The 13,693-nt window shown below is 49.1% G+C and overlaps 2 protein-coding genes across 6 annotated transcripts in view; both read right to left on the bottom strand.

Moving 5' to 3' along the window:
- VWA7 (von Willebrand factor A domain containing 7) overlaps positions 1-6,890 on the bottom strand; it is a 36,458-nt gene extending 29,568 nt beyond the window's left edge. Inside the window, exon 1 of one of the 3 annotated variants that reach the window (XM_077330830.1) lies at positions 6,754-6,890. The gene's annotated coding sequence lies outside the window, so the exon portion shown is untranslated. Of the gene's footprint in view, positions 1-1,661; positions 1,886-6,753 lie in introns of those variants that run through there. The other 2 variants (XM_077330829.1, XM_077330831.1) reach the window with 2 other exon arrangements.
- A 3,250-nt stretch (positions 6,891-10,140) lies between these two features.
- LOC143834205 (valine--tRNA ligase-like) overlaps positions 10,141-13,693 on the bottom strand; it is a 39,840-nt gene continuing 36,287 nt past the window's right edge. For all 3 annotated transcript variants that reach the window (XM_077330804.1, XM_077330805.1, XM_077330806.1), the window contains 3 exons: positions 12,419-12,594; positions 10,468-10,617; positions 10,141-10,310 (listed from right to left, as the gene is read on the bottom strand). In XM_077330804.1, the coding sequence (XP_077186919.1) occupies positions 10,242-10,310; positions 10,468-10,617; positions 12,419-12,594 (395 nt within the window). In that variant the 3' untranslated portion in view covers positions 10,141-10,241. The remainder of the gene's footprint in view (positions 10,311-10,467; positions 10,618-12,418; positions 12,595-13,693) is intronic.

A 13,693-nucleotide genomic window follows, 5' to 3' on the forward strand; every position in this document is an offset into this window, starting at 1 on the left:
GTTCATATGGCTCAGGGTCACGCCCTGGCACCAAATAAAGAGATGCCCCAACTGAACTCCAGGAAGCCGAGCCACCAATGAAAGCTGCTAGGGTATAAAAATAACAGGGAGGTGGAACAATTTTCATCAATCCACAGTACAAGATCTGGAGCACATGTACTGCCAGGCAGAAGTGCAGCAAAGTTATTTTTATATACATAAATAACAAGGGTAATAAATACTCGATATTTCTTTTAGACGCAATCTACTTTCCCTGCATCCTGCTGCTTTTGTGTGCCTGACCCTAAGGCGCACCAAGTTGCAGGACACAGAAAACGTATTGTGACTATACCGAATGCTGAATTATTATTACTTTTATTTATGTGTCTACCTCTTTACAAAAATAAATACTGTGAGCATACACGGGGGCGCAATTTTACGTTCCCGCCTGGGGCATAAAATCAGCTTAGTATGGCTCTGCTGAGAAGCATTCGGACAGTAGCAAACACAAAACCCTGCCGTGTGGCTCCTGATGGCGGGTCTCCTCCCAATCTCCCCCCCCCCCTAAGGTGGCCGGATTTTAACATTGGTAAGGCGGGACACCATTGACCGAGGGGGGGGGGGGTCCTGATGAAAAATTTGGTCTATATGGAGCCACAATTATTTTCATAGAACGCATAGAATGCAAAAAATAGTATTGTAACATATATATATATATATATATATATATATATATATATATATTACTAGCAACATAAGTACAATTTGCCAGGTGCCCCCAGATGTCCCTCCAAAAGTGGGACAATTTAGTCACCTTACCCCCCCCTCCAAAAAATATATACCCCACCCCAGACAGCCAGCTCCTTTCGGCCCGCTCTTGAAGCACCCAGGGGGTAGTCAACCTGTGGCCCTCCAGATGTTCATGGACTACAATTCCCATGAGCCCCTGCCAGCGTTGCTGGCAGGGGCTCATGGGAATTGTAGTCCATGAACATCTGGAGGGCCACAGGTTGACTAAAAAAGGTAAAGGTATCCCCTGTGCAAGCACTGAGTCATGTCTGACCCTTGGGGTGACGCCCTCCTGCGTTTTGATGGCAGACTCAATACGGGGTGGTTTTGCCAGTGCCTTCCCCAGTCATGACCATTTACCCCCCAGCAAGCTGGGTACTCATTTTACCGACCTCGGAAGGATGGAAGGCTGAGTCAACCTACCCCTGAGCTAAGCAGGTGCCCAGGTAAAGCAAGCAGCCGCGGAGGCTTTCAACAGGTGCCGCTTTCTGGCTCCCGGAAGACAAACGCCGCACCTGCGCCGCTCCCCCGCCTCCTCCTCCCGCCGCCCTCCTTCCCAGCTGGCCGCCGAGGGCTCATGCCCCCTCGGCCCCCAAAGGCGCGCCCGCCTTCCCGAAAGCCCCCCAAAGGCGGGGGTGGCGCGGGGGCCAGCCCGCACGGCCAAGCGCACCGGCGGCTTCTCCCCCGCGTTTGCACCGCCCGCTATGGAGCGGAGACGGCCCGAGGCGAGGAGAGGGCGCCGGACCCCAAACCGCGAGGTTTCTAGTTGCAGGTTGGAGCCCGCCGCCCAATCCGGAGCAGAACAGGAGTCGAGCCCCCTGCTGCGCCCGCGGCTGCGCGGCACCCCATTGGGAGCAAACCCTGCAGGCTTCTCGCCCCGCGCGGCGACCTACCGGGCAGCCGAATTGGCGCGAGCGTGACTCAGGGCGCCTTCGCCTCCAGCCTCCCTCAGGCGGCACCTTGCAGAGCCCTGGGTGGAGGGAACCGGCCAGCCCCTAGGAATAAGCCGTGCGAGGCCAGCGCTGCAGTCACGGCCTATAATTACAGCCGCACGTGAAGGGAGGGCGCTGGCAGAGCGGCGCGAGAGAGAGAGGCGGGCAGGCGGGAGGGTGCCGAGCTGACCCGCCCCTCAGTGTGGCTCCTGCCTGGAGGAATGCCAGAGACCGGGATGGTGGCGGTGGTGGCTGCTGCTGCTGCACCTGCAAGCCCCCCCCCCTCTCCAGCAGCGACCTGCCGCCTCTGTGTAGTGGTTAAGAGCGGGATTTGATGCCCCCCCCCACACACCCACGCACACCACTCCTCTGTATGCAGGCCGCCTCGGTGACCTTGGGCGAGCCGGGGTCCTGTTGGAGCTGAGAGCCCCCCTGTCAGAGCCCTCTCAGCCCCACTTCCCTCACAGCGCGGCTGCTGTGGGGGAGAGGAAGGGAAAGGTGTTTCTCAGCTGCTTGGGGACTCCTGGCAGTTAAAAGTGGAGCCTAAAAAACCAACTCTTCTTCAGGAGTGAAGAGAAATCTCTCTCACAGGCACACACACACACAAAATCACCTTTGTTTCCTGGCAGGGAACACGGGCCGCACCTGCTGTCGTTCCATTCAGGGAGGCTGGCCCAGGGGCACAGGAGCGAGGCCGGTTCCAAAAGAAATAGAAGTCGGGCTGTGGCCAGGTTCGCCAGCGAGTGCCCTCGCTCGATCGAGGGATGCCCGCCGCCAGGTGGGGCCTGGGGAGCCCTCAGATTTACAGCTCATCTGCAGGCTACAGCAATCTGAAACCTTAATCTGGATATCCCAGGAAAATCTGATCTGATCTGAAACCTTAATCTGGATATCCCAGGAAAATCTGATCTGTCAGATCTTGGAAGCTTAAGCAGGAACGGTTCTCTCTAATGGTCAGATGAGAAACCTCCAAGGAATACAAGGGTTCTGATGCAGGGGTATAGGCCACAGCAAGCCGCCTCACAGACTGGCAGGGTGATAATAATGTGTTTTGTTTTATTTGTTTGTTTGTTTTGTTTATTTATTTATTATATTTAGTTTGAGTTGAATGTTAAGGTTTTAAAGCTTTTATTGTAAAATTATGTTGTAAACTGCCCGGAGATCTTTTCAGAGGGGCCGCCTAGAAATCTGAGGAAATAAATTCTGTGAAGATTTGAACGGACGGCAGGTTATAGCGGATGAGCGATAGGGTTGTGAGTGTCCTGCATAGGGCAGGGGGATGGACTTGATGACCCAGAAGGCCCCTTCCAACTCTATGATTCTAAATAAATAATCAAAGTAAGTCTCTTGTCTGGCAGTCAGACAATCATAGGATCTCCTTGCTATACTAAAAAGGTAAAGGTATCCCCTGTGCAAGGACCGAGTCAAGTCTGACCCTTGGGGTGACGCCTCTAGCGTTTTCTTGGCAGACTCAATACGGGGTGGTTTGTCAGTGCCTTCCCCACCTTGCTATACTACACGTATGCTATTAATAGTTGAACTTTGTGACCTTGTACCCCACTGAGGACCCTGTCCTCCCCTGGCTCCATCCCCAAATCTCCTAGAGTTTTCCAACCTGGATCTGACAACCCTAACCCCCACCTCTACCCCCTGCCAGCACCCTGGGGTTACCTGGCAGTTCTCATTCTAGCCCATCCTCTGCTCTCCATCTTATGGATAATTGGGTGCCCCCACTCTCTTCCTGGGGAGATCAGGGCCCTTTTTCTCACCTCAAGAATCATAGAACCATAGAGTTGGAAGGGGCCATACAGGCCATCTAGTCCAACCTCCTGCTCAATGCAAGATTAGCCCAAAGCATCCTAAATCAAAGAACACAAGAGACACTGGTCAGGGCTGGCTGAAGAGTTGGGGGGGGGAGACACTTGGTCTCAAATCCCCACTTCAGCCACTGAAGATAAGAAACCTTCAGGTAAGCCAATGTTTTGTTCTCCTTCGGAGGGGGAAGTCTTCCAAGACTGCTTATGTAAACCAGCTAAATACACAGTGAGTCTGAATAACTTTTTGTTTTTACAGTGCTAATCTAACACCTGCTTCAAAACACGTCTGCCAAAAGCAACGTTTCTGCTTCCAGGGTTTCAATTTTATAATGACAAACAAAGCTCGCGAAAGGGAACCAAGTAGCTGTCCTGCAGATTTCTTCAATTGAAGTCCTAGTTCTGAATGCTGCGGAAGTAGCTGCTGCCCTGGTAGAATTTTACTGACGTGTCTCAGCCCTTGAGATTCATAAGTCTGTCTGATTCACATTCTAATCCAGTTTGCAATTGTGGACTTAAAAACCTTCCTTCCTGAGGTCAGTGTCCTGTGCACCACAAATAAAGCATCCGACAACCTAAATGGTTGAGTTCTTTCAATATAGATCCTCAAAGCCCTTCTCACATACAATGTGTCTTCCTTCCTTCCTTCCTTCCTTCCTTCCTTCCTTCCTTCCTTCCTTCCTTCCTTCCTTCCTTCCTTCCTTCCTTCCTTCCTTCCTTCCTTCCTTCCTTTCTTCCTTTCTTCCTTAGATCAATTTTACAATTTCTTGCCCACTTTTTAAAAGCTAGCCAGGTATAATTATATATTCTCCTGGGCTCCTAGCCTGGAACATCACAACCCCAATATCTCTAGGAATACCAGATTGACTCAGTGTTTCCTGCTCCATTTCCATGCTGTCAATTTTAGCCACTGAAGATCTGGGTGCCAAACTGGACCTTGAGTCAGAAGGTCTGGTATTACAAGTAGCACCCAAGACTCCTCCACATTCAGTTGTACTAGGTCTGAAAGCCAAGGCCTTCTCGGCCAATATGGAGCTAATAGAATGAGATCTGCTTCAGTTTTTCACACGTTGGTTAACACTCTGCTCAGTAGTTGAGTTGGGGGAGAAAGCATACAAGAATCTGGGTGGCCAGGGACTTGGGAATATTTAGCCTGGAGAAGAGATGCTAGAGAGGGGACATGATTGCTGTCTTTAAGTATTTGTAAGGTTGTCACTTGGCATAGGGCAGGGAATGGATCCTGTTGGCATCAGAGGATAGGATCTGCAATAGTGGCTTTAAACTATGTGTAGAGCGGTACGGGCTAGATAACGGGGATGGGGGTGGAGAGAGAGGAATTTTCATAGAGCAGTTTGGCAGTGGAATAGGCCACCAAGGAAAGTGGTGAGCTTCCCCTCACTGGCAGTCTTCAGGTAGTAACTGGACAGATACTTATCAAAGATGCTTTAGGCTGATCCTGCATTGAGCAGGCTGTTGGACTAGATGGCCTATATGGCCCTTTTCAACTCTGTGGTTCTATGACAAGTCAGAAGGGTTTTTCCCTCATGGATTCTGATGGAGAGGCTGATTCTGTGAAGGCAAAGGGGTGGCAGGTTACACTAGATGAGCGATTGGGATGTGAGTGTCCTGCATAGTGCTGGGGGTTGGACTAGATGACCCATGAGGTCCCTTCCAACTCTATGATTCTATGATTCCCCGGCATCTCCAGTTATAAGAATCTGATAGATACATTCAGGTGGGTGGCCATTTTGGTCTGAAGCAGCAGGTCAAAGTTTGAGTCCAGGAGCACCTTTAAGACCAACAAAGTTTTATTCAAGATAATATGCAAGAACGCTTCTACAGATCTGAAGAAGTGTGCTTGTACACAAAAAAATAAAACTTTTAAAAAGGTGCCACTGGACTCGAAGAATGTGTTAGTAGGTTATGTGAAAAGACCTCTCCCCCTGAGATCTTAAGAGGGCCGCTGCCAGCCTGTGTAGACGATACTTCGGTGGACCCACGGCCTGATTCACTAGAAGGCAGTTTTGTGTGGTCAAGACCCAGGAGCAAGAAGCCATAGGCTGAAGTCAGAAACACCAGGCTCTCTGGAAACAGAATCTGATCCTATCTAGAAAGTGACAAATGGAAATGCTCCCGCATGATCTCAGCTATGCATCTGCACTGCGACTCAACCCACAAGAGAGAAACGGTAGGTAGCCCTTGGGGAGGAAAAAGAGCCTCCGCTAATAAGATAAAGTGAATTCTTGGCACAGAAAGCAGCCCTGAGTCATGACAGGAGATTGTGGAGTACCTCAGTTGAGTTATAGAGGGGATGGAGGGAGAGCTAGGATCCCTGGGTTCTTTCGGATGGAAACAGAGTGAGGACTCCCACACTCCCTAGAAATAGCTTTAAATTTAGCAGTGAGTTAGAAAACCAGGCAGGAGAGGGGTATGCCAGACCTGCCTGTATGCCAGTGATGATTCAGACTTCTGACTCAGCTGTCCCTTTAATAGCAGCTGGCTCCACAGCCATCCGAAAGTGATGAGGTTTTATCTCCATAGTACTGCAGAATTCCTGCCTAACGCAACTCCTGTTAAAGGCCTGTTTGTGGAGGAAGATTGAAAAGTTGGCAGAGTTCAAGAGCCTGCATGGTGCTGGGAGTCTAGGACTGGGAAACTCTGGCATGGAAGCTTGCAGAGTCATTCTCTCTTAGACTAAGCTACCTCACAGGGCTGTTGTTGGGAAGATCAAATGGAACCACTTGGGGTCCATGACTGGGGAATAAAAGAACAACAAAACGAAACAACAGCCAGCAACCTTTAAGGACACCAGTCATTGCAAAAGAATCCAGGACCCTGTTTGAAGTTATGGGTGTAAGGGGGTGGGGAGCATTTAAAAGACTTTCAGCTAGTTAAAGCACTTTAGTTGACAGAGTCGGGTGATTTAACTCCCAGGATTTTTGAGGAATTAGGAATTCCAAGATGGATAAGCTGATCACATGTCCCCGGTACAGGATGGGGACAGGAGCTAACTTTTGGTCATAATCCAGGAACACTGTACATTGTTAAGTGTTAGAATATGCAAGATCTGTAGTATGCATGATTTAACAGCATAAGAATATCCTTCAGCGGGCATTAGTGGAAATACGCAGTTAGCATATTTAGATTGAGAACTTCCTTGTATATCAGGTGGTAGTAAACAAAAGAGCTAGATTCGAGTCCGGAAGCGCCTCAGAGACCAGAGAATTTGTGTCACTTACCGTGAACCTTCTTGGTAGTCCAGGGTGGGGTCAGCCCTCCATCTCTGAGAGAAGCTCCTCCTGTAGACAGGAAGGCAATTCCTGATTCTGGATTCTCCCATAATCTAGTTAGGTCTGAAAGCAGTACCACTTCCACTTATGGCTTAATAGCAACCCAAAACAAAGACACTTCCAGCCAGCAGAGAATAATAAAACTTTTAATGTTTAACCTTGAATCTTGCTGGACAACATGAAAGAGGAGAAAGAGAGCGAGAAATCTCACCAGGAAAGGAAGGATAGCAAAGTAGTAAAGTAGGACCGGTTCTAATAGCATGCCTGCCTCCTCCGGGTGGGATTAAGACTGCCTCAACCATGGACCACTGAGAAGAAAACTCCATGGTGAAACGAATCTTCCATTCTTCAGAGAACCAGCTTGGTGTAGTAGTGAAGAATGGCAGCCTCTAATCTGGGTTTGATTCCCTACTCCTCCTTCAAGAGCAGCTAGCTGGGTGACCTTGGGCCAGTTACAGTTTCCTCAGGGCTCTCTCAGCCCCACCTACCTCTCTGTTGGGCGGAAAGGAAGGGAAGGCGATTGTAAGAGACTCCTTCAGTTAATGAAAAGCGGGGTCTAAAAACCAGCTGTTGTTCTTCTTCCTCCATGTTTTGGTGGGAGGGAAGACCCGGCTCCTAGGAAGGCAGAGCATGCTGCAGAAACCTGCCTTTCAAAGGCTGCCTCAGCGGAGGCTAACTTGTCAATTCTATAATGCCTGGTGAAGGAGTAGACTGCTTTATGTATCACCTCAACAGAAGGGAAGGCCCCATAGGCCGCTGAGGTTGCCGTTCCTCTACCACAGGTGTAGTCAAACCCTTCAGATGTCCGTGGACTACAATTCCCATGAGCCCCTGACAGCAATGCTGGAAGGGGCTCATGGGAATTGTAGTCCACGGACATCTGGAGGGCCGCAGTTTGACTACCCCTGCTCTAACGGAATTTGCCATGATGCTGGGGGGGGGAGGGGGGTTCAGCCACCATAATGCAGCCCCTTATCCACCTACTGATGGTGGATGTAGAAATTCTTTGACATATGGAAGCCTTTCTGAAAGAAGCAAATAGTGAGTTTTACAAAAGAATTTGGTTCTATCCAAATAAAAACTCAGCACCCTTCTAACATCTTGGCAGCACCACGGCTAGGGCAGAAAGATGGCAAAACCAGGGGTAGTCAACCTGTGATCCTCCAGATGTCCATGGACTAGTCCATGGACATCTAGAGGACCACAGGTTGACTGCTCCTGTTCAGAACAATAGGGCAGGCCTGGGAACCTTGTGAAAAACATAACGCTCTATTTCTGCTGACAGAGCTCAGATACCCATCTAGCTGATGTGATCCCAACTAGGAAAATGGTCTTAAACATTCTTGTAAGAGCCTTGAGAACCATCCGCAGGCTCCAGGTTGGAAACCAGTAAACCTGAAATAAGCTGATTAGGGATGTGACCCTAAGGAACCTTGTAACATGTGGGTGATTAGATAAAAGTCTTCCCTTCAGGGTGCCTCTCACCGCTGAAATAGCTGCCATAATGTGGTGCTCAGATGACGGTCCAAACCTTCTTGTAGGAAGGACAGACGTTCCCAAGGGTAGCTTTAAGAGGATCTACACTATGTAGAGCAACAGGAATGAAACACTTGCCATGAATAGACTCTATTGGTGGAAACCTTCCTAGATGCTACTTCTGTATCTCTATTGTTATCTGGGTATCCTATTGAGTTGACCCTGCCCAACTTCCAGGCTGTGAGGATTTGGCCACAAGACTGACCATTCCTTGTGGGAGTAGATCCTTTCTGATTGGAAGGCACCACAGTTCCCTGGTCAACCATCACATCTTGGAACCAGGGCCTTCTTAGCCTGTATGGTGCCACTAGCACCACTTCTCTTTGCCGGTCCATAATTCCCTGGTTCCTTTTTGGATCAGCTGGGTCAGTAAAAAAGGTATACAGAAGCTGATCTGGCCATTGGCAGCTTTAGGCATCTATTCCAAGCTCTTGCAGACCTTGTTCTGGATGTGAACTTTAGAACTTGGAAGTTCTGTTCTCTCTCAAAGAAACCCACACCCAGTTGGTGCGCTGATTAAAAGTAGTTGCTTCTAATGTGGTGAGCTGGATTTGATTCCCCACTCCTCCACGTGCAACCAGTTGGGTGACCTTGGGCTAGTCACAGCCCTAATAGTGCTGTTTTCACAGAGCAGTGCTGTCAGAGCTTTCTTTCACTGTGTGCCTGTTGTGGGGAGAGGAAGGGAAACAGATAAGCCGCTTTGAGACTCCTAAGGGTAGTGAAAAGCAGGGTATAAAAACCGACTCTTCTTCTTTTCCAAAACTTTGGCTGATTTGATGAAATAGCATTCTGTTCAGCATCCACTCTGTTTGGTCCACCACAATGTTGGCCCAACAGGGCACATGAACCACCCTCAGGAATTTCAAGTGCATCTTTGCCCACTGCATGGAGAGCTCAGCTTCTCTGGGAAGAGACTTAAATCCCACCCCCCCCCCCCACCCCGATGATCGACATATCCCTTTGCTGTCATGTTCTCCATACGGACTAACACACGTCAATCTGACAGAAGGTCCAGAAAGGATAATAGGCCCAGTCTTATCACTCTGAGTTCTAGGAAGTTTAGACTTGAGTCAGTTCCTCCCCCTCAACCACTTTCCTTATGCCATCCTCCCAAGTTAGCCCCCCAAGAGGCTGGCATTGGTTGCCATCAGCAGCCTTGGTGGACCCCTCAGTAGAAACCCCTCCTGGAACCTGGAATGCCAGAACCACAATGTAGCTCTTGAATGAGGGACCTGGGTGTAGTCTGCATGGGGCTTTTTACCCACTTCCCAGTTCTAGTGAATCCCTCCCCATCTAGACTGAATTCAATTTCCATTTTGATTTTGGGCGCTTTAAATTTTCCCTCTGCAACATGCATGATTGATCCGGACTGACATTACTTTTCCCTCGCGATATCCAGAAGTGGATATAAACCTTGATATTTGAAAAACCAGCATCAGTAAGTATGCAGGTTTTTGCTTTTTGCAAATTAACTGCCTTCTCCATGCCTCATAGCAAAACAATCTTCCCTAATTGGCCAGGGTGTCAGTTCAAAGACTTCCTGGTTCCCAGGCACCAGGCTTATCTTAAAGTGACTGGAAGGAAAGCTGCAGTCTTGTGTATATATGAGCCCCCTGCGATGTGATAGACAGTCAACAAATATGGACCTGCGGACCTGGTCAAGAGACCCAAAGGATAATGCATTCCCTACTGTTGTCTATCTCCTCCCATCTGGGCATCCATGACAATTCAGACTTCTAACTCAGCAAAATATTTTAATGTCTCTGCAGAAAATAGAATAAACCAAGAAACGCTTCAACTAAAGAAACAGGCTCTTTCTTTAAAAGGCTCCCTCCCCCCCCCAGCCCCTGCCTCCCCACCCTCAGAGTGTTTTAACAGCCCCATGGATCCTTCTTCTGGTGTCACATCATCTTCTTGAAATTCTCAATAGCTTCTTCCGCCTTCTGCAATTCAGTCTCGCTTTGCTTCAACTGGGGAAAGAATAACATTCGCATTGGTAAATGCAGCACCTGTTCTGACAGTATGCCCCTGAAGCATGGGCCACGAGAAGCCCACCACTAGGTGTGTCAAAGACCCATTGCAGGGAACACGGAAGCATATTTGAGTTTTATCAGCGGTGACTGTTACCTTAGCAGCATCTGCCTCCTGGACTTTGGGGGGCACCTTAGCGGAGTAGTCTGGGCTGTCCATGCGCTCCCGTAACCGCAGGATTTGCTTCTGCAACTCGGCCTTTTTGCCTGCCAGTTTGGAGACTTCCTTCTCAGCATCGATCAAGCCCTGGCAGGGGGTGGGATGGAAAGAGCATAGTGCGTTAATGAGTGGGGACAATCCTTCTGCCACCAGTGCAACGCATGTGTCTCTTTGCTCCAAAGAATAAGGCAGGGGTAGTCAAACTGCGGCCCTCCAGATGTCCGTGGACTACAATTCCCAGGAGCCCCTGCCAGCATTTGCTGGGAATTGTAGTCCACGGACATCTGGAGGGACGCAGTTGGACTACCCCTGGAATAAGGCATAGCTGGAGGTGGTAGCTGGAGATTTCCTGATATTACAACTCATGATCTCCAGGCGACAAAGATCAGCTTACCTAGAGAAAACGGCCATTCTGGAAGGTGGGCTCTATGGTGTGGTACCTCCATTTAAGTCCCTCGCCTCCTGATACTCCACCCCATGCCGGTTACTCCCCTCCTGATACTCCACCCCATGCCAGTTCCACCCCCAAAATCTCCAGGTATTTCCCAACCCGTAGCTGGCAAGCCTAAAATGATTGTACCTTGGTACTGCTCAAAAGAATATTTGCCATTTTACTATCTGATCTCTGTTATCTAAAGGTAAAGGTAAAGGTATCCCCTGTGCAAGCACCGAGTCATGTCTGACCCTTGGGGTGATGCCCTCTAGCGTTTTCATGGCAGACGCAATACGGGGTGGTTTGCCAGTGCCTTCCCCAGTCATTACCGTTTACCCCCCAGCAAGCTGGGTACTCATTTTACCGACCTCGGAAGGATGGAAGGCTGAGTCAACCTTGAGCCGGCTGCTGGGATTGAACTCCCAACCTCATGGGCAAAGCTTTCAGGCAGCTGCCTTACCACTCTGCGCCACAAGAGGCTCTCTCTGTTATCTACTATGGTGTAAAAAAAAAGAAATGGGGGGACAGTTCTGGGAGGGGGAAATGTGATAGGGAGTATTGGCAGACATCAGCACTCAAGTGATTTTGGCTCTGAAAGTGTTTTTGGTGTGTCCTTCAAACTACAAATCCAGATTTTCTACACATTCTGCCTTTTCCCTTGACCGGAGAGAGAGAGAGAGAAGCACTGCCTGTCGGTTTATTATCAAATCAGTCGGCATAACGGAACCCTTTTGTGCATCTTAATGCCACTCGTCGAAACTTCTATGTAACCTTGAGGTCTAGAAGCTGGGGTTTCTTGAGATGTCACACTGTGAGGCAGAAACCAGATATACATGAAAACTTTGGGTAGGGAGACAGCACATGCAGCCACTTGGGTAGGGAGACAGCACATTACAAGAACAATTTGAGAAAGCCCAAGCATATGGTTATGTTAGAATGGCCTGCTCCGCACAAAAACACAGTCCAAATTGAAAGGAGAGCCACTCCACTCCTACAATTCGGAGATTTTACTGGCTCTCAGCTCCTGGACAGGCCACTGAACATGACCCTCAGTGGAGCAGGATTCCTCGGGAGGTGGTGGGTTCTCCTACTTTGGAGGTTTTCAAGCAGAGGCTAGGTAATCATCTGACAGAAATGCTAATTTTATGAACTCAGGCAGATTGTGAGTGGGTGGGCAGGAAGGGATGTGCCAGTGTTTGTCTCTTGTGGTCCTTCCTTGCATACCCAAAAAATTGCTAATTGCCACTGTGGGATGGTAGGTGAATTTCCTCCAAGCCAGGCAGGATTCTGGAGATTTTTTGGTGAAGAGGGGATCACTTGGCCATGAAACTGGGGTCACTATGGGCAGGCAGGTAGTTGTGAGTTTCTGCATTGTGCAGGGGGTTGGACACGATGACCCTGCAGGTCCCTTCCAACTCTCTGATTCTACTGATTCCACTATGTGTCTCTAGTCACCTTGAGCAGAAGGTGGACGGTGCATCTGTCAGACGCAATGGCCACTGCGCAGCCAGGAGGGGGCGCTTGTCCAGGCTCGAGAACCAGCACTTGCTTGGAGGACGAGAGGGTGCAGATGTAATCGGAGCAGCAAGTGACTGCCTCTGTGGTTTCCGAGTCCAGGCACTGCAAGTAACCTACAGAGAGGAAGAAAAGAGGAAGAGTTCGTTTCCTTCAGTTGGCTTGAGTTCAGGACCATTCCGGCCAACTGAAGCACCATCTTGAATTATTCCACCTCTGTGCTGCTTTGAGAATAACCCTCAGTGACCAGTTAGTTCCTACAGACTTCCCTCCCTCTGAAGATCTTCCAAAACTGGAGATAAATTGTTTCACAGTCCCCTGTGGCGGTGGCAGGAATTACTCACAAGTCACAGCGGACTTATGATGACCCTGTGCGTTTTTTTCAAGGCAGGAGAGGTTCAGATGTGTTTGGGCATTGCCTTTCTCCGGATCACGTCCCTGGGATTCCTTGGAGGTCTCCCATCCAAATATTAGCCAGGGCCGACCCTGCTTTGCTTCAAGGAGGTGAGAAGATCGGGTTAGTCTGCTTTGCCAGAACAAGGTGTTTCTCCCCTCCGCTGCCCCTGTACTAGCAAAACTCTACTTGCTTGCCTGCTTCTTGGTTTCTCTCTCAAGTTCCAGTTTCCTGTTTCGGCACACAAAACATGTAAACTGGAATCGGAGACATCATTTGAAAAGCAAGCTTCTAGCCCTGGAGACTGCACAGATGGCCATGGAAGTATGCAGGAGGACTGGATGGGATTTCAAGTGTTTGAAGGATAAGATTAGGTCTATTCTGTTACTTAATTATTCAGAGTATTCCCCCCACATCCACACACACACATGCAGCAAGAAGCCAAGAAGGTATACTTGATTCCTCCATTTCTCAGGAGAGGGTAGAATAAAGTGGCAAAAAGCATAAGGAACTCTTGCCTCTTCAAAAAACTTACTAGATGGCAACAGGCCATAGGCAAGTCATATCTGTGAGATAGGGCTCACGATACTGGCCTGCTCTGCAGGGCTGTCTTAAGGGCTGAGCACCACATCAGCTGTCTTTAAAATCCTACATAGCTCTCGGTCTTCCCCCCAAACTAGCTGAAGCAAATTAAGTTATGCGCAACAATGCTAGCACATCCGTTATGGAGTTTGCCAAATTCAGTTTTTCATGGCTCAGAACTTACGTTATCTTGGCAGGTAGTTTTTGACTTTTGATTTTTTTTTTTGTGTTACTAGCAC

Source organism: Paroedura picta, chromosome 3, assembly GCF_049243985.1.
Source record: "Paroedura picta isolate Pp20150507F chromosome 3, Ppicta_v3.0, whole genome shotgun sequence".
NCBI lineage: Eukaryota > Metazoa > Chordata > Lepidosauria > Squamata > Gekkonidae > Paroedura > Paroedura picta.